Source organism: Phycodurus eques, chromosome 20 (assembly GCF_024500275.1).
Source record: "Phycodurus eques isolate BA_2022a chromosome 20, UOR_Pequ_1.1, whole genome shotgun sequence".
NCBI classification, from domain to species: Eukaryota; Metazoa; Chordata; class Actinopteri; order Syngnathiformes; family Syngnathidae; genus Phycodurus; species Phycodurus eques.
In genome coordinates, this window is record NC_084544.1 from 2,873,937 (window position 1) to 2,899,329 (window position 25,393).

At 44.9% G+C, this 25,393-nt stretch overlaps 1 protein-coding gene across 2 annotated transcripts; it reads right to left on the reverse strand.

The window, feature by feature from the left end:
* Positions 1-475: 475 nt before the first annotated feature.
* pag1 (phosphoprotein membrane anchor with glycosphingolipid microdomains 1) lies at positions 476-25,393 on the reverse strand. 2 transcript variants are annotated; one of them, XM_061665368.1, is made up of 7 exons: positions 25,164-25,393; positions 8,361-8,586; positions 8,134-8,191; positions 6,088-6,184; positions 5,846-6,018; positions 4,956-5,372; positions 476-2,437 (listed from the first exon to the last, which is right to left on the reverse strand). In XM_061665368.1, the coding sequence occupies exons 2-7, from the start codon at positions 8,540-8,542 to the stop codon at positions 2,111-2,113; spliced, it is 1,254 nt and encodes a 417-aa protein (XP_061521352.1). In that variant the 5' UTR covers positions 8,543-8,586; positions 25,164-25,393; the 3' UTR covers positions 476-2,110. The 2 variants fall into 2 exon arrangements, with proteins under 2 accessions (XP_061521352.1, XP_061521353.1); XM_061665369.1 differs by having other exon boundaries at positions 25,310-25,380.

A 25,393-nucleotide genomic window follows, 5' to 3' on the forward strand; every position in this document is an offset into this window, starting at 1 on the left:
ACATTTGGGGTGGGGGGGGGTAATGTTTTACAAAACTGCAAAAAAAAGAAGTTGGACACCCATGAATTCATACCAGGTATTTCAAACCAACATTTTAGGAAAATAAAGTACAAAAGAAATAAAAATAACAATGATCGTAGAAAGTTTCACCATCTAATGTCCCACTATGGAATTTGACCCCAAATTTTGGTAAATATCATGATCCAAAAGTCACGCTTCGGAATTCAACACAAAATTTGGGCAATTTTCGATAACTTTGTAGAACATGCAAAATTCACACTGCGGACAAAACTTGGAGTTCGATCCGCTGGCATCATGCAAGAACTGGAGTTGAACTGACCTGAATTTGCAATTCTTCAGACTTAGAAATCCGACCAATACATTTGGGAAAAGTTTGCTGCTAAAGACATACAAAACTTCAGAATTCAAATACCAACACTTGCAGGCCACTTTGTCAATATGACAGCAGTCCGTTTAGGTTGAAAATGTTTGTATTTATTTAAACAGCCACAAGTCTAATAAGAAAAAATAAAAAAAACCACACACACACAAACGGGGATTGCTTGATATTTACACAAAACATCGTCACAACAAAAGTGTAATTCAATTTTTAAATAAAAGTACCACAAAAATTAAACGTACCAACACACTGTACCAAATTTTTTTCCTGACAATTGATTGGCTACTAGCTCGAAGCAAGGTGACTAGCCATTGGACGACACCGTTTGCACGTGTCCATCAGTGCTTTTCCAATTTCAAAAAATGGACAAATATACATAAACACACAATATTTCTGCGGGGAAAGCTGGGTTAAAATAGTGCTCTGTATTAAGTATTCTTGTGCTACTATACATTTAAGCATTAAGATATTGAAATTGTGCAGAGGAAACAGAAAATACTGTACCATGATAAAGACCTTGTGCCGAGACGCCATCAAGGAAGTGAAGACGATATAATGTACCCCAAGATCGCGTACAAATCGCCCGCTTTGATAATGATAAGAATCATGTTTGAATTGGTCATCACGTCCACACTAGATGAAGTCGTTAATAAGTCAAGGTAACACGTACCGAACGTTTTCCGTCTATAAAAGCGCTAGAAACCTCGGGGAAAACTCCAAAAAGAATTTTCTTCTGGCAGGCAGGCACACGTTCACATTGGCACGTTGTTGTAAATAAATAGCAAATTCACAAGAAAATGTCCGCGTGGGACAGCAAACTTGGTAAAGGCTATGACGCTACTGAAGCGCTGTCCCCATTATCTGCGGGACCTAGATTACATTTGCTAGCATGTAGCATCGTGACATAAGGGTTCATGCTCGATTTGTAAGTAAAATCTTTGCGTGGTTGGTGACTCGGGTGGGCTCTTAATGGCTGTTGTGTTGGGTGGCTCCTTGAAGTTTGTGCATACAGTGGGTCCTTCAACTCAAATTTTAGGGTGGACCCAAATTGGTGGGAAGGGTGGGTCCTTGAAGGGTGCCAACCCTGAATGGCAACTCTTACAATGGCAAATTATGAGGTGGACCCAAGTCGGTGGGAAGGGTGGGTCCTCAAAGGTTGGCGTATGGGATGGTTTCTCGAAGGGTGCCAACTCAAAAGTAAGGGTGGTCTTCAAGGGGTGGCACAAAGGTTGGGTCTTTGCAGGTAAGCTCTCGAAGGATACTGCCCCCGAAATTGAACAAAACTCAAATTTTGCGTCGTTGAAGATTAGCGCGTCGGGTCGGCCCCCGAAGGTGCAAAGTGTGCGGCCCCCTAAGTGGGGACACTACTCGAGACTTTGAATCTTGAACGCATGAATGCAGATGCTCTTGATATGAAACTACCAAATGTATGGTCACAGGTTTGTGTTCTTATCCGAATGGCATGCCGAAACCTTTTCCAAAGTCCTTTCTAAATCCGTAATCGTCTCTGGAACATTCAAATTTTCTTCAAGATTTTTCATGCGTCACCTTTGAAATGCAGCATGTGTGGAGTGATATGTCATCCAGAGGTATTTGCGACGACCAGGTGGGTATTAGTAGCCAATGACATTCACCCTAAGTGTCTCCAGACACGCTCACTAGTCTACAAGAGGATGATGATGATGATGATGATAAATGACGATCGGTTGCTCAAAGACGAGACATTTCCCGACCCAGACCCAACTCCCCCACGCTCTCGTAGTCGGGTTCCGAACCGTCCGCCCCGATCCCCTCCTTGCGCTCCTCGTCCGAGCTGCCGCCAGTCTTTGGGATCCGGATGCTCTCGTAGCCCGGGTCGGCGCCATCCCCCGCCGGCTGGGCGTAGACGTCCCTCACGCTGGCGTACAGGTCCCCAGAAGACCCGGCCGGGATCAGACCTTTGAGCTCGGCAATGCTGCTGTAGTCGTGCTCCTTGTCCTCACAGGTCACGCTGCCGTCCCCCGTGGTTGTTCTGTCCACAGAGGAGTACTCGCAAGTCTGGAACACAAACACAACGTTTGATAGCTTGGCCGTTAGCTGGTGAGGAACCTTATTTGGCAACTTAGCAGGTGAAGAACCATATTTGGTAGAGTTTGCAGATGAGGAACCATATTACATGACCTGGCTGGTTAGCAAGTAGTGAACCGTATTGGTGACTTAGCTGATTAGCGGGTGCGAAACCATATTTAGTGACTTAGCCATTTATCAACCCTGTTTGCCAACCACGCAAGTTAGCGGGTGAGGAACCATACATTATATTTGTGACTTAGCCAGTTAGTCTCCACCAAGAAGTGTAACTCAATACTTTTTTTCCATAAACTTTAACCCGGTTAAAATGTGCAAAACGCCGAAACAAAAGACGGGCGGATCCGGTGGACCCCTGGTGGGTTCCCCTGCCTCGGAGCGTGCTATCTGATCTTTTGTCATCTTTCATTGTTTGGTGCTCGCCTTGAGCAAAGTGCTTCCGTCTGGGGAGAAGTGAGAACAGCTTGTGTTTGGGGAATCAGGGAGCGTTTTCTGACAGGACCTCGTTGCGGCTCTCCGGAGACGGCGGGGAGTGAAGCTATGTGAAAGGAGCGCAAAGCGCACGTTTAGAACAATCCTCAGGCTACAAAGTCTCTCAGGAACCCACTCAGTCAGGCGGAAATCGCTAATTTACCGACTAGATCTTATACTTTCTTCCATCAAAGTTCGGATGAGTGGTGGAAACGTCTGGCGGCGGAGCAGGATGTGATGATGGACGTCGGCACGGTTAATCGCCGTTTTAGGAAAGACGACATGAGAGCTGGTGGTCATCCATCACTGCATCTTCAGGCAGAGTATTGATCAATACACTTATGGACACGATTACTTTTATGGATCTGGCATACAATCCTAAAGGCTTTTCCATTTGGCTTTAATCGGCCTGTCAATTAGGCAGAGGGACCCGATCCGCCACGCCCTGTACCCCTGAGGTGCAAGTGCCATTATCAAATGTTTTGCTCTTCTAATCAACCATAAAAACGATCACCTATACCATTTAGCAGGCATATATGGTAACATAGCCAGTTAGCAGACAAGGAAACGTATTTGGTAGAATTTATCAGCTAGCATGGGAGGTAACTGCTAGAGATGAATATCCAGTTAGCGGACAAATAATCGTACTTAGAAACACGGGGACAAGGAACCATGTTTGGTAACATCAAACTTAAGTGGTTAAAGAACCACATTTGGGAAGCCTTAACCCGTCGAGGAACCATATTTGGTCCATAACTCTTCAGCGGACGTGGAATCACATTGGGCAACTTAGCTCTATATTGGGCAAAAAAACATATTTGGTGTCTGTAACTAGCGGACATGGAACCATTTTTGGCAACTTAGCGCTACGTTGGGCAAGGAATGATATTTGGACACTTTGCTCTTTATTGCAGATGGGTCAAGGAACCGTATTTGGCAAACTAGCATGATAAGGTATGCGTATGTATGTGTGTACATCGATTATGGTCTAGGATTATGGCAATTATCTCCACTTTCTGTTTTGCTCGTAGCATACCATAACAATAAAGCCAGTATCAGCATAACAAGTCTTGTGACCGTGACGGTTGGAGGTCCCGGGAGCCCGTCGGGTGGGTCAAACTCACTTCCTAGAGGCCCGTGGGCGAGGTTTGCGTCTCGTACCGACGCTGGCCGACCAGTTGCGGCGTTTGTTTGTGTTCGATAGCGACTGTGCGAACGTGCGTGCTTTTACTGTAACGCCGCCTGAGGACATTTACATACAGCGCGGCCATGCCGGCACGTACCATCATCCATCATGGCACCGGAATAACTGTCACGAGGCCCAATAGCAGCTGGCTCTCTCCACACACACACAAACACACGCACACACATTCTGACAAGACAAATCACGTCCTGGTCGTATACGAGTGTAAACTGCGGGGAGCCGAAACCACTCAGGGTTAATTTTCAATTAGCCTCCAGGGGGTCTACATGCACAATATATGCAAACATACACTTAGGTACACTATCTACGTGTGTGTGTGTGTCTGTGCGCGTGTACATGTTTGCATGGGGGGTGGGGAGGAAGAGCCAAAATTTCTGCTGACTGGACGATTGGACAAGTCGAGGGTCCTCAATATTAGGTACACCTGAACAAAGAGCCGCATGAGCAAACCTGTCGTTTAAATGACAACGTGCGTGCGTCAAGTGGGAACCGTATGTGGTGACATAGCAATCAGAAACCACATGAGTAACTCAGCCATTTATTGGGCAAGGAACCATATCTGGTTACTCAGGGAACCATATTTAGTAACATAATTAATTGGGTAAGGAACCGTATTTGGACAAGTAGCTGTGAAAGGAGGCTCGTGGAGGAGGGAAAAGGGAATGGCGGTGAACAGGAAGCATCTGGCAGGAGCTTTATTTGAATTTCAACTGTTGACTTTCTGAGTTTTACGGCCACGTGGGCGCAGCGGGGCCGTAAAACACGGCACCGACACGTTGTCACCTTGTAAAGTGCTAACGGCCGACGCCGACCCACCTTCCCGTCGTGCACCTCCGGCCCGGCGTGCCCGTTCATCAGCGTGGGCTGGTTGTCGTTTTCATCCAGAACCTTCTCCGGTAGCGGCGGCGGCATATCCTCAGGTTCTTCCTTGGCCCCGGGAGACGGAACTCCGCCGACTTCGGAACGCCGCTTGGCCTCCAGGTCCGCGCTGAAGCGGCTCTTCTTGTTGCGGTCCACCGAGGCGTACTCGGGCGTCCCGGGGCTGCCCGCGGGAACGCCCGCGTGGCCGTTGACGAGGGGCGGCGGAGGAGGTGGGGCGTGCGCGGGAGACAGGCTGGCGGTACCGTTGGGGAGGCGCAGCTTCTTCGGGGGGTCTTTGAGATCCTTGACTGTCTCGTAGAGAGAGTCCTCCACGCTGACGTCTCGAGACGCTGTCGACATGTCTTTCACAACCTGGATCCAAAGGAAAAATGGTGGGAAAATGTTACTGATGACCATTTTGCCAGAAATGTGATCAACACTTTGTTTTTTGTATTTAAAAAGAATATTCAGAAATATCTTTCAGAATTTTTCATATTTTAACATATTAAAATTGTTTTTAACATACAAGCATAAATGAAAATAATAAACAAAAATAAAAAAAATACTCAAAAGTTTGTGTAAATTAAAAATGTTATTTTTTTATTTATATGTATAACGATTTGTCATCACTGACCTATTGGTGCAGTCTCCCAACACTTTAAAATAGTATACAAAAAAAAAAAATAATTACAAAAATTATACTAGATATATATGTACTGTATATATTTTTAGAGATTAGGGAAAAAAAAAAAATGTTATTTTTAAAATATTTTATAATGACTAATCGAACATATTATAGCGTATGTATCGGTAAAGTGTATGTATTTGCGGTCGTGTGCAGTGACCTCATAGGTGCTGTCCCCCGAGGTCGGGGGGACGGCGTCCCTGACCAGGGAGCTGCTGGGCGGGATGCTGGGCAGCTCGCGGCCCCGCGGACACTTGGAGGACCTGTTCTCCGATTGGCTGGAGGGCATCTCCTCTGACGGCTGAGGGCTGCCGGCTTGTGTGTCTGTGAGGACTTCACAAACGCACAACACAGTCAGCTACGAGCTTCCCGATTGGTTTCGAACGAGGCGATGTGACGTACTTGTACCGCTGGTAAAAGGTCCGTTGCGAGAGCCGCTGACGCAAACGTCCGTCACCGGACTGTCGGCCGATTGGCTGATGGTCTCTTTATCCGATGTCTGAAAAGGACACGGACATCTTTACCCTAAGTGTCAGTCGTATTTAAACGATTTCGGAAAACAAACAAAAACAAAAAAAGAGGGTCACGAAGGCACGTCAATGGACGAAGCTCTCCACTAGCTTGAAAAAAAACACGTTAGTTGCAAGTGTAGAAGTGTGTGATTTTAGCATTTTTAACATCCATCCATCCATCCATCCATTTTCTGAGCCGCTTCTCCTCACTAGGGTCGCGGGCCTGCGGGAGCCAATCCCGGCTATCTTCGGGCAGGAGGCGGGGTACACCCTGAACTGGTCGCCAGCCAATCGCAGGGGCCATATAAACAAACAACCATTCGCACCTTCAGGCAATTGAGAGTCTTCAATTAACCTACCATGCATGTTTTTGGGATGTGGGAGGAAACCGGAGTGCCCGGAGAAAACCCACGCAGGCACGGGGAGAACATGCAAACTCCACACAGGCGGGTCCGGGATTTGAACCCCGGTCCTCAGAACTGTGAGTCAGAGGCTCTAACCAGTCGCCTGCATTTTTAACAATAACGTCCAAGCCAGCGGAAAAAGCCACCAGGCTACTACCTGTTCGGTAGCTTAGCAACAATCGCCAATATGGACATTAACGTTCCCTAGATTTGACTTTGGCAGGTCATCTGTTAGGTTACGGCTGCGATGCGGCAATTTTGCAAAAGTGGCTGACGGGAACACACGAGTCTGCGGAGGACAAAATCAACAACCCTGAAGCTCAAGGACAGTGACATGAAGGCTCTTTTTTTCCCACGGCGGAGTCTCTAAACAAACAGGTGAGCCTCTGTAGAGTTAAAAAGGAATAAAACCACGTCCTCCTCCTCTTCATCAGCGAGAAACGCTCCCACGTGACTCATAAGGAGTTCACATGAGGACGACGGTCTTTTTTTTGTTTTTTTGCTCCTTGTTGTTTACCTTCTACAGAGGGACAGATGCACAGACAGCCTGGGTCAATAGCGACACTCAGTGGACGCAAACAGTCATAGCAGCTCCACGCTCGATGATGTCATCTTTTAACGCCAGCCACACATGAATGGCTTCTTTTTGGTGATTCAAACAATTCATTATGAAGTAGGTAACTGTCCATGTGAAGTGATGAGTATAAGTGTGTATTTCAATATAATGTTACTCTGCAGTTGTGCTCACAAGTTTACATACCCTGACAGAATTGGTCAAATATTGGCAATTTTTTGAGAAATATGACTTTATGACTGAAGGGGGAGCACCATTTTTTTTAATTTTTTTATTTTTTTTTATAACGTTTTCTTGAAAGAATGGCACCCACTTCACAAATTCTCCCAGGGAATGTCAACTTATCGGCACAACTGTACATTTCTACAATTCAAGTTATTATACAAAAATAAGTAAAGTACTACATATTAAATTATTTACATTCTACTACTGTATAATACTTATAATATGTAATTAATAATATTTCAAACTGACAGTGCAGAAAATGCACAAACATAAATTGATTATGATGCAATTAATGGGTTGGTCCGTAAAATGTCAGAAAATCGGCAAAAATACTGTTAATTGTTTTCCAAAGCAAATGTATTTTTATTTAACACAAAGATAATCAGTCTGCTTTTATGGAGGACTACAGAAATCAAGAATTTGGACAATTGTAAGTAAAACAATGTCCCTAAAAGATTAATCGATTGCCAAAATACCTGTTGATTAATTTGACGATCGATTAATTGTTGCACCTTTAGTAATCATAGGATTATTTATTTTCTTTTCACAATAATTGAACTCAATACCCAAAAAGATGAATGTATTCATACTGCAATTTTGACTTATTTACAACACTTTTAATGTATTTTGAAAGATAATTGAATCATGTAAAAACTTAAAGAATAACGTCATTGAATGAAAGATAAATTAAATAAATGAATAAATAACCACGTGCGCGTGTGTGTATACACACCGCATCCATGAGGTCCACCCTGTCTCCTGCTGGATGCCCAGTGGCGGCTTTCTTCTGTCTGCAAAAGAGGACAAAACTGAGCATTTTTATCAGAATTGTCATACTGGGTCTCAATAGATGGTGTATGTGTAGCTAACGTGCCCAATCGTTGAATAGGAATTCATCAGAAGGCAGCAGGTGACTGTTATGACTACATCTCCCATCATGCGTTGCGCTCAGGCACTTACCCACGGCAGCTTGTGCACAGCAGCAGTAAAACAGACACCAGCACCAGGGCGGCCAGGGCGCTGAGGGCGACCACCGGGACCAGGTGTGCGCCGCACAGCCAGGCCGCCGCCCGGCCCCCCGCCTCCGCCCCGACCACGCCGGCCTCCGGCCCCCACCACACGCCAGTCAGCAGCGGGGCCATGACGCATCACACCAGGGCAGGAGAGGACATCGGACAGGCGCCAGCTACGCACAAAACAACACCTTGATCACCTTTTTTTTTTGTTTTTCCTCCACTGTTAAAAAATGAAAATTAAATTGTTAAAGTAGTAAATGGAAATACATATGTTTGTTCTTCCAGATGGAAGGAAATATTGGAGTTTTCATTGGACAATGCTGATATTCCAGTAATATCAACAAAACTAAGAAGATCATATTCGACATAATAGGGATGACTATACCTCAGGACGGTGATTTCCAACCTTTATGGAGCCGAGGCGCACATTTTACTATTGTAAAATCTCACGGCACATCAACGAACAAAAATGTCCAAAAAAGTGGATACAATAATGACTGTATGTACTTCCTGCCATCTACGAGAAGAGCATTTGTTTGTTCTGTCTGTCACTATGCCTCGCTGGCATAAACAGATGAACAAAGATACATTATTTCTTGTAAATGAAGAATTTTCTGAGCAATTTCCGTAAAATTCTATAATTTCCCACGGCACACCTGAAGAACACTCACGGTGAAAAATTAACCACAAATTAGCAAATCATTAGTATTCTAATAAAATGTCTTTTATATATTTGTTTTATGTACAACTAAATCCAAATTGTGATATTTTGTAAAGCAGTAGCAGGGCTACACATTCTATTTGAAATAAAATATTATTATAGTATTCTAATAAATCTTACCAGACAATACCATCGTTGATTAATTTTCAGAAATCAATTTTTTTCCAGCCTTTTTAACGAGGTAACGACAAAGAAAAATATTTTTTTATAATAAATGATTGTTATTCAATGTTTATTGAAATAACTTATTTTTGTAATTTATATTTCACCCCCTACATTCATTTTATATTAATACACAAAACCGTAACAAAGTAAAACGCATATTTTTAAATGTCAAATAAAAATATATATTTTTTTTTTAATTCTCCCTCCTTCATATATTCAATTGACCTGAAAATATATGCATCTATTATCCTTTTTTCATAACACTAATTCGACGTGGTGACTTATTTTTAAATGAATACACGCAGAACCCGCAAACGTCTACAAATCATTCTTGTCGCTATATCATTATGGGGAACAAAGTGTTGATTATGCACCAGGTGGCAGCAGAGAGCAGCTGTGAGCCTTGCAGCACTCGAGTCCAAACCAACTGTCTTGTGCTGCAGCGACCCTGCTGCTGCACGATCGTCAACAGATCGAATAAGATGTTTCTCTTAAGAAACGACTAACGCTAACATGTAGCCACCTAGCATCGCCTAGAAAGTGCAAGGTGTGCGGAACGTGTGACACAAACAGGAAGTGTACAAACTGACGTACCCCAATTCGAGACCCCAATTTATCATCCAATATACGTCCGTTTTGGATGCCAAGGTACAATACAATGAACCCCAATGTTGTACCTCAAGGTACGATCTCATGTACCCTAATTTTGGAAGCCAAGGTACAATATAAAGAACATCAAATTTTGGACCCCAAGGTACACTCTTCGGTACCCCGATATTGGACCAAATGCAGAACCTTTGAGGGTACCACGCTAATAAAAATACATTGTACTCTGAAATATTGTTATTGTTGGAAGAGTAGGGAACAAACGTGATCGTATTCCACGTTAATAATAAGCGACTGAGCTATTGATTGGAGGGTCTCGTGTGTATCTGGTGTCGGAAAAATGACAGTCTGCTGCGGCGCTGTGTCGCCATGGCAACACTCGATTCTACCCATTTTGGATTAAGTTGCAGGTGGCGTGCGCGTTCAGCAAATAGAGTTTGGATTACTTAACAGCAGATGGGGAAAGGTGTGCTATTCGAGGGGAGGCTTTTAATGACTGCGATATTACATCAAGCGGAACACCAGCTTAAAGCGAAAACAAAATTCCGGATGGCAAACTAAAACTAAAGAACTAAATACAGGAGACCCTTGTTTTCATTCCAACTGATGCGTTCAAAGTGGCGTGGTTATTTGCAGTTACTAGCTGTAATGTTTTGAATTGGGGGTGGGGGGGAACAAGCGTGTCCTCAGTCAAAAATGACTTTCCTCACCATGACTAAGAACTAAATCCAGGATACGTTCAGTCCGGCGTGGTTTCGGCAGTTCCCCGCCGAGCCAATCTGCCGCCGCAGAACAAATCCACACACACGCTGGTAGCCATCTTGTGCCTTGACCCCTGAAGGCCATTTGGCGGGTGGGGGCGGGTCGGAATAGAGACGACGCCGGCAAACGTAAACAACACGCATGTTGAGTTGGCCGGGAACATGTGTTGCCATGGCAACCCCGCCCCGGGAGCGGCTCTAATGATTTCAGCGTGACAAACGGATGTGTCCTGCCGAAACAAGGAAACGGGATAACTGCATAATTTAGCAAGACCTCGCCGTCACGCTCGTGTTACACTTACACATACAAGTAACGGATCAATAAATTTGTCAATTGGAAGACTAGACTAGACCCCTTGAATGACTAATTATTCATCTTAGCCATACATTTGGGGAAAACTGTCAGTTTTCCGGGATGAGTTTGGAATAACAAAAATGGACATACTCCATAGTCACACTTCCGAATGGCGGACAACAATCGGACAAACTCAATATTGTCAGGCTCAAAAATGGAGGACCGACATTATATTGTGCCGCACCAAAAATACAGGACGAACGCCGTATTTTCCTGATACAAAAGTGTGGTCAAGTGGTATGAGGGGGGATAAAAAAAATAAATCACTGCACAAGTACAGTTCCGTCATATTTAACGTTGTAGTACAGTATTTCTATATTTAGGCACCACTGCATTCTAATGGCGGTCATGATGGTAGTGCTTGGGAGCGCACAGTATTTTGTTGTTGTTGCGTGAAAGGTTTGAGAACAACTGATGCAGTTCATCTCCTACTTGCAGTTCCACAAGCTGCCGCCGGGGACTGTACAACCCAACCAAGTCCACATTGAGTGCAGCTGCAGTACACAGGGAGTGGACTAACTTCGGCAGGGCGCGGGTGTGCCAGAACTCAATAAAAGATACAAATATAGAATGCAGTGCCTCTTTTTTTACTTATGTGAGCTCGACGATGCAATGTCACTTTTGCCTGCTCGACTTTCAGTTCCGTACGTACGTCATAAAATAAAAAGAGGAAGCGTCAAACTAATATCTGCGATCAAAGGACGGCGCAGAAAAAAACAAAATGCCGAGTCATCGTTGCAACATTGCAATGGAAGAGGGCGCTGTTTCGGACTTATGCAACTCAATAAAAGGTACCAGTGTTGACAAAGAGCAAAAGTGCGAAGATACGAGTGTAGTACTACAATGGTACCTCAACGTACGAGTGCGCCAACTGCCAAGGTTTTCAAGATAAGAGCCGTCGCTCCGTCAACATTTTGACTTGCGTTGCGAGCAAAAATTGGAGTTGCGAGCACTGAATGGTGGCTAACTACTTGCTTCAAGACGTTTCTCGACAATCCCAGTTGCAGTTTAAACCCCCCCCCCCCAAAAAAAAACAGACATACATAACAATGCTCACAAGTATATATAATTTATACTCTGTGAAAAATTACTAATTAAGATTGCTTGTACGAACACTAACATTTTCGGAATACCGTAAAATACCCTGTATGCAAATCACCAAGTTGAATTCACCCGCCATTTTCCAATAAAGGACAGAAACACGGACAGAAAAAAAAAAAAACCGGGGAAACGCCGGTGTTTGCAGGGCTACGAAGAACACCGCTGCGGTTCATGTAAAAAGACCTGCCGGCCAAGCACGCGAAAAGGTTTACCGCGTCGCATTTTATTCATGCCTTCGCGTCATTCAACACGTCCTCCGAAGCAGATGCTAAAATACGGAAGCCTGCATGGGGCCTCAATCGACGCGCAACAGATGGGGCTCGAGGCGCGCGTGGGCAGGCCAACGTACGTACGTACGTGCGTGCGTGGCGTGCGTGCGTGCGTGCGTGAGGATGACAATCCTCCGACAGCAATCTTCAGATTTCCAGTTAAGTCCGCTCCAGTGAGTCGTGGGGGATGATTGCAGCGGTCGGATAAAGATGCGCCTTCGTTTTCAAATGTGTGGTTTTTTTTTTTTTGTTTTTTTTTGTTTTTTTGTTTTGTTTTGACGCCATGTGACTTCGCCCTGTGGCTTTTCTTTTAGAAGGGGATAATTGCTCTACCACACGTGAGACAATAGGAATCAAAATGGAGCATCGTGTCAATTTAAAACAGCTGTCACTGACTGTGATGTGTAAAAAACAAACAAACAAACAAACAAACAAAAAAAACAAAAAAAAGGTCGCATACGGTTACATTAAAATAAAATTAGAAAAAAAAATTGTGTTTCTTCTCTCTATCCTGGTAGTTTTGATTTTCAATTCTAATTGTACATAACACCGATAATTGTTTGTTTTTATGACTTGATGACACGTGGAAGGTCCCGTCAGCGACATAAACGCTACGACGGGAGGCAGATCAGGCTGCGATGCAAAGTGCATCCAGCAGGGGGGGCGGGGAGGGGGCATGATTGGATCAACTTTTGCTTTTTTTTTTTTTTTTTTTTTTTTTAAGCTGCTTGAAAAAGTCATGTGTAATCCAGCCATGACTGATTTCCTTGAAAGCGTGGGAGGATAAATCTTGCAATTTGTGGGAGATTGCTGCAGTGCGGGGACACCGTCCAACTGTCGGGCCCCATCAGGAAAACGACGCCCCAGGGGATGCTCCGGTTTGTAGATGGACGCCCTCAAAAAGGCCCCGTGAGGAACGACAGGAATGCAGCAGCAGTGGAGGAGAAACATAAATCTTTGATGTTTTTCTTGAAATATTACAGTAAACATGCTAATCCATCAAGAAGGTATGTTCCCCACAAACCTCATGTCAGGATGTCGAACAAGGTCACACAGAAACGCTACCCAGAAGTCAGAAGAACAATTTTTTTGGGGGGGGGGAAGGCTGAGTAGCAAAAACCTCAAGTCAAAGTCAATCAGAAGCATGAAGAAAGTCACTTCCGGAAAAGACAGTGTAACAACAATTGCAAATCGAGGGGACTTTTTTTGAAAATAATTAAAAGCAATACGGTGAAGTCAACATATGTTTTTGATTTGAACGGAAACAAAATCTCTAGCAACAGGTGGTGCTTATAAACTTCACCATTAAAGGGATTTAGATAAAGCAAAGCTAATAAAACATGAGAAATCATGATTTTGTGGAGAAAATATAGCCCAAAAATCTCCATGGCGACGTCATCGTCAGACCGGTGCTGTGTCTGTGCATCGTCGAGCAGCTGTCGCCGCGGGTTACGGGGTTGCTAGGGGGGATGCAAGAGGAGGCCGGCATCATCATCGACCTCATGCGCCGCTTCGCATCCTAATCTCTTCTTTTCGCGCTTTGGTGCCGCATCCCTGTGAATAGGCGTTTGTCCCGCCCTGGCGGTGAAGGAATGCTGCCTCTTTGGGCCGCGCCAAGCCCCGCTGGCGCAATTAGTCGTGGTAAACATCAAAGAAAAAAAATGGAAAAAGATTCCCAACGGCTGTTATTATGGGACCCCTGGAAACGGCGAAATAAACCCAAAATGACCCATTTCGAACCGAAACGGCAGACTTCCCGTGCCTTTTCGGACATGGCTTCTTAAGGCTTTTTTTTTTGCGTCTACTCATGATAGAGCTGTCTCCCGAATTCCAGGTTGCGAAGCGAAACCGCCTTCGGGGGGCTGAATTTTCAAATATTTCCGAGGGGCCTGCGGGATGCCTGGTAAACGGCAAAAATGGCCACTTCAAACCAAAACGGTAGACTTCCCGCGTGTTTTCGGACGTGGCTTCTTGAGACGTTTTTGTGCATCTACCCATGCTTGACATTTCTACCAAATTCCACGTTGTCAAGGGAAAGTGGCTTTCGGGGGCTGAATTTTCAAACATTTCCTGGTTAAAAAAGAAAGGGCACTCAGTGACGAACTGTTAGGCTAGCTTTTCATAAGTGTATCAGTATTGGCGATCCCGGCCCCGTATTAACTGGATCGATACTAAATGTTGTTCAGTTGCTCAATGAACATGTTATTCACTTCACATAATCCCAGCCTGTTCTCCGGTTGCAGCCATGTAATGGAATTACGGACGTGAGCGTTAAGCGCAGGTTTGTAGCCTGTAATAATGTTAGGATTACTCCACGATTAATGCGCTCGACCGTTTTTATAGGCTTAGCCTTTAGCGGCTAGCGAATGCTTTGGCAAGGACGCTGCCAACATGGCCGATAATCACCGCAGCAGACGTATAATTGCACAAGCCGGGCTTTCGCTGGTATAATCGGTTCTAATGAGCGATAGTGTCGAGAACGTTACGTATTATTTCGACGCATTTATTTATTTATTATTTATTTTTTTTAAGTACGGTTGCGTGTAAAAATAGATGAAGTTATTGTTAAGATTTGCGTTGATTCTGTGAAATAGGTTCCATTAGCTGTCTGTCAATGGAAAGCTCGCCACAGGCTAAAAGGCGAGAAAATATAGCCCAAAAACAGGAAGTGAGCCTTTCGTTTACTTACACTGCTACTGCACGTGCTCTCGCTTAGCGACCAGCCGTCAAAGTTGCGGTGTCGCTTCGTTTTGAAATGTAGCGGTCTGGCCCATTTGTGGACCCTCCACCCGCCCCCCACAAACACCCCTCCTCCTTGGTTTTGGTAATCCCCCAGCGACCCAGAAAGTCCTTTCTAGAGCAGGTGGCAATGTGGGCTGGAGGCCTAGCTATACAACAATGGCGTCAGCAGGGGTTTAGCATCACATTGTACATTATTAAAAACCTCCCCGATAATACGAAGTGTAGTAACTAGGGATTTTATACGCAACACCAGTTCTAAATCTAAATTGGTTAAAGTATGTCGTTTTGCCTGTTAGTTTGGCAACTTTTGGAGACTGAATGCGCTGACACTTGAAAGCAACAATTGCGGCCCAAAACTTCCAGGTTGTCAGTAAACATTACGCGCAAATTTCCGCGCAAAATGTCATGTATTTAAAGAAAATAACACCAAAGATTTACAGGGCTGTTGTAAAAGGTTAAAAGGTGTTCACTTCTAGTTCATGATATTTTATGCCTAAATACGGCAACATTTGAAAACAACAATGTACGGCGGACCAAAACATCCTGTTTGTCGGTAAACATTTAATGCAAACTAGCCCAAGGAATACGCTGTATTGAAGGTTTTACGAAGCTTTAAAAAAAAAAAAAGTTCAGTTTGTCAGTGAACGCGTGGTGCAAATTACCCTGCAGAATGGCATGTATTAAAATGTAAAAAAAAAAAACACGGTTGGTATGGTAGCATCTACTGTTGAGTCCTCACTATTTGTGAAGCAAACATTCAAAATACATTTCTATATTATATCGTCCATACGTCACACTTTTTTAAAAACTTATCTGTTGATCATTGACCTTTTATTACCTTTTGACCATTTGTTAAAAAAACAGCAAAGACTTAAAGGGCCTTTAAAAAAAAATGAAAAAAATTACAAGTTTAAAAAAACAAAAAAAGTCATTTTGGCAGTTAGTTTACAATATTTCGGAGTCCCAATACGCCAATGTTTGGAAACAACAATGACGGCCTAAAACCTCCGTTTTAATAAGCCTTGAGTGCAAATTACAGTGCAGAAAACGCCAGAGATGTCCGTTTTTTTTTTTTAAATCCACTTCGCTGTCATGCCGCTCTGAATGCTAAAAACGCAAATCTGCCAACGAGGCTTTAGCGTAGGATTGGATGCGAGACGGCGGCACAGAACATCAGCGACAAATGTGACGCGAGGTTCCCGGAACAGCGCTGCTAGTGTTCGTAGAACTCGGCCGGCGCTGCGGTCGCGATGCGGTGGGTGTTTTGCGATTGTCTGCGGGTTACAATCACTGCATTGCTTCTGTTTAGTGGACAAATGAAGGGAGTGAACAGCTGGACACAACTGGGAACGTCTGCTGGCGTGAGAGTGTGCGCGTGCGTTTGTGCTACACAAAGTCATCCGCGGTGTTCCTTTCAGCGTACAGTGGGTTTAACGACCCGGCAAGGCCACACTAAGTGATGAGTGTGGCGGCTGTGAGCCACTATTGATCTTTGTGATCGTACACTACTACGTGTGCGTGCGTGCGTGCGTGCGTGTGTGTAGCTGGGGGTGCGGTAGCGTATGCGGAGCTGTGACAATTTAATTTCTGGACATGGCAGAAGTATTGGGCTGGGGGTGTTGCTATCAGCATTTTTTATGTTTTTATTTTTATTTTTTTAAATCGAGTACTCTACGGCTTATCCCTCATGTAAAAATTGATTATGCATTATTAAACAACAACACCAAATGGATGCAAATTTGCATGTGAGGCACAAGTGTTATTTTTGTCCACTTAGGGTCGTCATCCCCACGTTCTATACATTATAGTATCTGTGACTTTGAGCGTGTGTGGCTTTCCAAAGTGGCGCCTGGGCTTGCAAATGACATTTGTGCCAGTGAATGAAGGTGTCAATGGCTAATTAGGACGTGACCGACAGAACTTGTACAATTAACTGATTATAGTTTTGGGTATCATGGTGAATCAAACTAAAGAAAACAAATCAAAAATCAAAGAAAAACTCTAATGCTTCACAATTTAGCATGCGGTTCAAATCTGATAGCAATAGAATGAGTCCCTCTTGGAAGGGCACATGGAAATAGCGAAAACCACAGTAAAACGGCCGCTTCGAACCTAATTGGCCGACTTCTTGTGTCTTTTCGGGCATGGTTTCTTGAGACTTTTTCGTGTGTCTACTCATGATAGAATTGCCTACCAGATTTCATGTTGCTCAGTGAAACGGGCTCTGGGGGCTGAATTTAAAAAAAATAAAAAGAAGAAAAAAAGCCGGTTGTCTTTATTGCCACAAGGCCATGCGCTGGCGTGTGTGTTAGAGAGTGTGTGTATGTATGGGAGGGAAGCCGTGTTGGAATTCCCCCTTCCTGCGCTTAGCATACAAAAGCGGCGAAGGAAGTGAATATAGTAGCGAGCATTTATTGTGAGCCCGCCCGACAGGCAGACGTTTTCTCATTTACTCAGATCAAAAGGAACAATGCAGCAGAACCGCCGCCGACGAGTGAAAAGCAACGAGCGGGGGAAGAAAGAGTCACGGGTCAAAGCGAAGCATAAGCGTTGTTAAATAAAGCCTCTAAGCTGGTAATTAACACAAGCAAATCATTGCTACAAGCATGATTTTAGTCCATTATGAATCCTTTTAATTAGGGCCAGAGCATGCGGCGTCAAGGGATCTTTTGAAAATTCAGCCCCCAAAGTCTGTTTCACTTCGCCACATGAAATTTGCTAGGCAGCTCTATCATAAGTAAAGCCACCGACACAAAGTCTCAGGAATTCAGGCCTGGAAAGATACACGAGGTCAGCCGGTTTGGTTCAAAGCGGCCATCTTGGTAGCACCAGAACCGGCAATTTGATGGCTTCCGTCAAAGACTTGCTTATTCTAGAGATATTATCCGATTGCTACCAAATTTGAACTATGGATACTAAACAGGTGGACGAAACTAAATTACAAAGGAGTTTATTTTTTTGTCTTTGTTGATGAGGTTAAATTGAAACACAAAACTCTTAACAATTGAACTCCATTGGGTCAAGGTTTCAATCCGGATCACGTCCGGATGAAACGTACCCAATCTCAAGAGGTTTCCGAAGCGATCGGGCGGCTTTGCTTTCCTATAAAGCCTTGCGGAAGGCATCTTGTGTCCATGTGGCCAGGTGTGGGGAATCGCGTTTTACAGGAAAACGGCTCTTTATGGATTCTTTATAACTGGAAACAAATGAGGGGTTTCGATGGAACAAAGAAATGTTTGTGTCGGCGGTGACACGCTTCCAATCGCATTAAGACACTTCGGATTTTGCTCTGTAGACGGTTGTGGCGACTTTCCCCTCTCTCTCGCTCTCTCTTGAGGGGGGGGGGGGGCATGCCGACTCAGCAGGAAGTCTCTCAAACTGAACCAATCGTTTTATTTCCTGTCTGCTGAGATTCCTTCAAGCAGCAGGGCGCTCTTTTGTTTCTTTTGAAGGCAGCACGAGGTTACGGCTATAAAAACCCTTGCTCAACTCTCTGCAGACAGCCGACGTACTGGCCTCGATTTCTTTCGCGACATCATTTTTTAACCTCTGCCAAGAGTAAAGAGGCATTGTTTGAAGGATTATGGCGGATTATGCAACGATTAAGCAGCCCATTTCCGCGAACTCCCATAACTCGTTTATCTTTTTGCCATATATCAAACGGTGGTCTATTTGTGACGTCTGATGTCGGTCTCCATAAACCAGAGAGCATGCCGCTAACTAACAAAAGTTTACAAACAAACGCAAATTTGGTATTCCACCATTTTGTCACTTTTTGACATTTTGAGTAACGATTCTAGCGGTTTAACAGTTTTATTGTTACATCGTTGTTCCTAAGCTCTGCACTACTTTTAGTCAATCTTCTGCCCAAAATGACCGGAACGCTCTGCCCAAAAAAAAAAAAAAAATACAACTCAGCTCATTCATCCCACGATCGTCGTCGAAAACGTTAGTAAGGGATTACTGTAGATGACCGCCGCACCTGTACACTGGCAACATCTATTTTACATGAAGTAGAAACGAGCAAACCGATATTTGTATTGGATCCCATTACATTATTGTCCACTTGACTTACTTTCATCGGCATCAAAAACGAAATGGAGCCGTTGAAGTCCCGTACGCTTCCTGCCATTTTTCCTCCCACTCGCCCCTTTGATCACAGAGCTTACTTTGACGGGAGTGCACGTCTTTAACTTTTTTTTTTTTTTTTATTCTATGAGTGTTGATGGAAGCTATTATCCGGGTGAGACGGGGGCGGGTAAAATGATCAAATGTCTCCATTTTCCGATCGAGATTAGACGTGTTCAGACAGCGGCGACGTGCAAAATGAGGAAGATAAACAGAAAGTGTCGCGAGTGGATGAGAACGCAAGAGTACATCGAAAGAGAGTACAACAAAGAGTCGCTTGTTGAGGAAGGCGAGAGGCCTTCCACTTCCTGGATGCTTGATCCCTGATGTTATTCTTAGACTCCCGGGAGCGTGGAAGCTTAACGGACTGGGAAGGTTTGCGCTGTCCCCGTTCTTGACTTGACTCTGACTTTTTTCGAAAACGTTTGCGTCAGGAACGACGCGTTTAAGAGCAACCGGACAATTGGACATGCTCACTGACCACATGGCAACGTTCCCAATTGGGGGACAAACTCCCCTCTCGCTCTCTCTCTCTCTCTCAGCGTATTACTCGAAGATTGATTTCTTTTCCTATTATGACGGCTTGTAAAAGGATTTTGACAAGCGCTTAAGCTGCATATTTATTACACTTTGGATTCTTTCCAGTCTTTCTGTATTGATTTTACTGTAGGAGCAGAGTTCGCCTTGTTGCCAGGTTCTAATTTAGGAAATATTTGTTGTTACAGCTACGTTCTTCGACCTGAGTTGGTTACACCGAGGTTATTACGCCTACGTCGTTACATCGACGCAGTTATGAAGACATCGTTACGCCTACGTTATTATGCCTGCGATGTTACGCCCACATTGTTACGGCTACGCCGCTACGCCTATGACGTTACGCCCACGTAGCTATGCTAACGTTAGCACCAGGTTGCTACGCCTACATTGTTATGCCCCAAGTTGCTCCACGCAATTTGACAGAATTTCAAATGATCGTTGTACTGATTATTTGTTGACGAACTCTTCACAATGTACGTAGTATAACTCAGAGTACAAATTGACGTAGTCTCGTGCCATGTCTATGAGAGCAATGATTTCACACTGTGGCAGCCATATTTCTTGTTATATTTTTTGATTAACCCCTTTAATTCCTTGCTCATTATGGCGTATTTTGGGCATTTTTTTTTTTTTTTTTTTTTTTTAATTTATACTTCTCGGCAATATATCCATCCCGCTAACCACGCGGGCCAGGTGTGTTTTATGTCCCAGCAGTTTTTGACCGCATCAATTGTGAGAACTTTGGCATGTACTACCTATCCCTATTTTTGTACCTTAAGACATGCCATTGGGGCTGTAATCAAGTTTTTGACCGTCAATACGGTTTTTGCTTATTCGCCCGGGAGCACAAAGGCGAGGTGGGTCACTATAGATCTGCCTGTATACAAACCACGCGTCGGAATAGTCGGCATGCCGTCGACAGTCGACATTCCCGAGATGTCTGAGCTTCATCCACGTTCCAAAACATGCACTAGCGGACCCGGGCAGTAAAAGGCTCTTAACTAGTTTTTTGCCTTTTCTTTTGGCTGAGGTTCAGTTCAACAGAGGCGGCGTGATTGACGGCACTGCTGAGCGCGGCCGAGGAGGCGGCGAGGCGGAACGTTCCGTCTCCGTGTTACGCCGGCGGTGCTGACCCAGCACCGACATTCGCGCTGCAGAGACGCCGCGGTGCTCCACCGTCACCCGAGGGGAGCGTGCTCAGCTCCCGCACTACTTTGTGAAGCACCGCAAAGTTGTTTAAAGGGGACCGACTACAGAAAATGGATGTTTTAACGGCTCGTATACAAAGAGTTGCGTGCCCATCAAGTGAGAAATGAAACAACCAAGAACATGTTTACTTCTCTGCCTGTTTCCCAAAATATCTCATTTTGCATTTTTGGGGAATTGTGACATCACACCTAGTTTCTCCGCCCGTGACTTGGAAGCTAGGCTGGGGAAAGATCTGCCATTTTCAAGCAAGGGTTCGAGTACGGCCGCTGGACTACGTGGAAGCGCGTCTCCAAGCCAATTAGCATTAGCTCCCGATAACGCCACATACTGACATTTTTGTCGAAGAGTAATAAAATATTTTCCCTAACTTTGGCGTTTTTGTAAGATGACAATTTCAAGTATTCAACCAACCTATCACCGGTAGTTTTTGAAAACATTTAAACACTTTTTTTTTTTTTCAATTAAATTAACCTTATGTACAGGTTTTGTATACATAGGTGACCAAACTTGTGTTTTTGTGAAAGTTTTGACATTTTTGTCTTTATTGAACATAATGTTTGTGTTTTTGTACTTGATAAAAGCAATACCCAGCCTTCAACAAATCAAATTTTTGTGATTTTGTAAATATTGAAGACAATTCGAGCATTCGACACACTAAAGTTTGGCGTTTTTTGTAAATGCAGTATATATTGTAAGTGTGTATGTATGTATGTATGTACGTATGCATTTTGTAAATACATTTTGCAGTCTCGAATAAACCTAACGTGGTTTTTGTGAATGTTTTTGTACATTTTTGTCTTTAATGAACATCGTGTTTTTTGTCTTAGCAATCATCGACGACAATTTCATGTCTGTACGATATCAAGCAACTTTTAGGGAGAAGGCAAACCGGTGCATTTTCACTCCGTCGTCGACCTTGGCGTGATTCATCCACTGAAGAACAGCGAGGCGGGAAGCCGTCTCTGTTTTCCGCGTCGCGATGACTGCTGCCGCAGAGGAGGGACTCTTGATTTCCCACAAGAGCGTCCCCGAAGCAATCTCTGCTAATCGCACCGGGCGCGTTCGCTCGCCGTGAACACACAGTGTAAGTCTGAATGTAAACGTTGCGCGTTCAAAAGGCACGGCGGCGGCACGAATGTGGACAGTAAACATCAGGAGGAACGGTTCTGGCTTTAATAGCGTCGCGCTGTCAACACAAAACCCGCGTGACGGGGCGTTTGAAGTTTCAGCTCGCCGCGCATCAACCGGCAATCACCGCGGCGAATGTTTAACACATGAGGTCAGCGCGGTTTATCTTTACGGCCGGGAGCGCTTCCCGATGGGACCGAGGTTTGTCGCGGGTGCTCCCGCTACTGCAAATGGGATGTGGCCAAACGCTTGCCAAGTGGACTTTCCACCGCGTGCTCCAAACGACCAATCAATTCTCAGAAGGTCAGCTGCTCCGGCGATGAAGATCAATATATCCTCTCGTTATTATTGCAACTTTTTATCCTCCTCATCACTCATACTTGACATCTATTTAGCGTTCCCTCAGTGAGGTCGGCTGATTGAAATTGTGCTTTTTGTTTCTCACGTTTTCCCACATTTTTCACATGTCGCCGTTCTGTGTGAACACAGAGTGGGAGAGGCCCCAAATGGACCGGCAAATTTGCAATCTTCGCAAGTGCTAACAAAAGGTGGGGCTGCATGAACAACAGCCCATGTAGACGTGGTGTAAACAGGTATTTTCCTGCCTAGAGCATTGCCACTGTTCCTCATACTGACGGTCCTGGCAATGTCGTCAGCGAAAAAGCATGTTTTTAACTGCAGTACTGTAGTTTTAGAAAATCAAGCTCAACGTTGCTCTTGACTTGCATCTGTTCCTGTCGATATTGTTATGAGTATTGTACTATTTGATCTTTTTAATTTCTTCTTTTAATCGAGCTTATGTGCATCATTGCTGCTACTTTTACTGACCTATAAAAATCTGTGAAGCACTAAATCCACCCTAAGTGAACTACGAAACAGCGAGGGATTACTGTACACAAAAATTGTCGCGTGAAATTTCAGATGGGTGGTGGGCCGCACATGGACTACATCACACTACACAACAACAACAAATTGAACTTCCTACTGATTGGCATCAACTGGCGTTGGCAAGGCTGCAGAGTGGTGAAACGAGACGCTGACAGCTTTTTATGGCAAACTGGTTCCAACGAGGGAAGCCCATACCTGAGGCAGGCGCCACATCGGGTTCCCTCGAGAGAGGTATTGTTTTACATGCAAGTGAAAAGGGGGCAATAAATCTTCCGGGCGCTTCCCTTAAGATGGGTCATTGTCAAATAAACACTGCGCTGTTAGCCTAGCGACAACAGAGGATGAGGCGCTTTGCTTGTTTAAAGCTGAAGATGGCTGCAAAAGTGTGTGTGAAAGTATAAGTGTGTGTGTGTGTGTGGTCGGGTCATCTTGACAAGGTAGTGATGTTTCTGAGGCAGATTAGCCTTGCCTAAAACACTTTCATCCACAAAATGGTAACAGGAAGTACCATAAAGGCGGCTTTGTTGGGTGGTGTGAAAGGGGCCTCGAGTTTCTGTATCAGAGACGTAAATGAAGCTCCAGGATGGGTCTGTCCTTGCCTTTCAGACAGAGCTCACCAAATTGGGACTTTAACCCGTTTGCGTGCGCTGCCACGTAGTACCCTGTCCCGCTTCCGAAGCCAGGAAATTCGGCGGTCGACTTGAACTGAAGTGTTCCGTGTCGGTACCTTTCACACAGAGCACTGACCCAGGAAAAGTCGGCTCAGACGGGGAGGGTAAAAGGAGCGCGTCAGAAGTGACATGCTGTCCAACAAGTATTTTCCTACACCCGAAGTCCTGTTGCTGATGCGACCTCGGAAGCCAGGAAAACCGAGGGTCGACTTCATGTTCCGCGCTGCTACCTTTCAACGCAAAACAGCCAAACGGGAGAATGCCTGGGGAAAAGGCCAATTTGCAGTGTGAAAAGAGCTTGGGTTACCACACATTTGGCATTATTACACAGATGGAACAGAAGATCCTGTGCCTTTCACAAAGGACGTTGTGGGATTTCACGCAGCGACGCGGCTACCCGCAATCAGATAATCAGCACCGGGGTCTGTTTCGATGGGCAGCGTAAGAGTGTCTTGTGAGAAACTTAAGCAGGTAGTAACTAGCTGTACCGCCAACTGCTTTGCATAATTGATCGGAACGAATAATGAAAGGGCAGACGCCTGCTCCAATGAAGTCAACAACCCTGCAGGAAGGCCACAAATTGAGGAAATGCATATTTGCCAAACCAAAATCATTGCTGTGTGGAACATTCTTGGAAGCCTTCGCTCCCTCTCAACGTGCAACAGCTGCAATAATAACCGATCGTCTATTTCCGTGCCAACATGCTCCGGATTCCCTCCAGCTGCCGTCCTGCCACATTCCCTGCCGTGCCGTCAGTCTGACGATTCCCAAAACGTGGACATTTGCGCCAATCGTGTGCGGTTTGACGAGCACAAGGACACTCATTGCAAGCGCGAGCGAGGACGACAAAGTGCAAATTGTGCGAGCTCGTGTCGACTTTTTTTTTTTTTTTTTTTGGTGAGGCTGCTGCAGGGAAGATGTGCTGCCAAGTGGCAGCGAGGGGGGCTAGGGGGGTGGGGTGGGTGTCTCCATGCGTAGGAATAACATGGGGATGACTTCAAGGCATCCTATTCAAAGAAACAAAAAAATAAACAAAAACATTATTCTGAAAGTGCATTCAAAACAGTCCACGCTCGCCAACCACAATATTAGGCACACCTTCACTGCGGTGACAGCGTCCGTGCTGGCTCGGTCCAGATGAAAAATCACAGGTTGGTAATGACACCATACTGTTATCGTCAGTGTTGCAGGTGTGCCTAATGAAGTGTCAAAGCGTGCGCGTGACAGGTTCCACACCCACATACGTCCAAATGTCAACACGCGCATGGTGTGTTCAATGTCACTGTAATTGACAGGTCCGTTTGCTTTCATAATGAGGAAACGGGCAACAAGTCACCAGGCCGGGCTCGCGTCGCTTTAACAATAACACGTTTCCACACCGCAGGAGCGCCGAACGCACACATCCATACAACTTGAAGTGAAATACAGAAATAAATGTAATTAAAAGAACGCGTCGCGGTTGTTACCTCGCGAGGGTCTTCCGCGAAGGAGCTTCCCCAATGCGTCGTATCGCGCCGTTACACGTCCCCCCCCCCGTTGTCGTGTTGTCGTGTCCCGGTTTAAAATTGACGTGTTGTCGTATGAGGGCTGTGGCTGTCCTCAAACTGCGTACATTTCTCCAGTGGAAGCGAGAGTCGCCGTCGCCGTCGCCGCCGGTACAACTGCCTCCTGCCTCCTCCGCCGCCGCCGAGTGAGT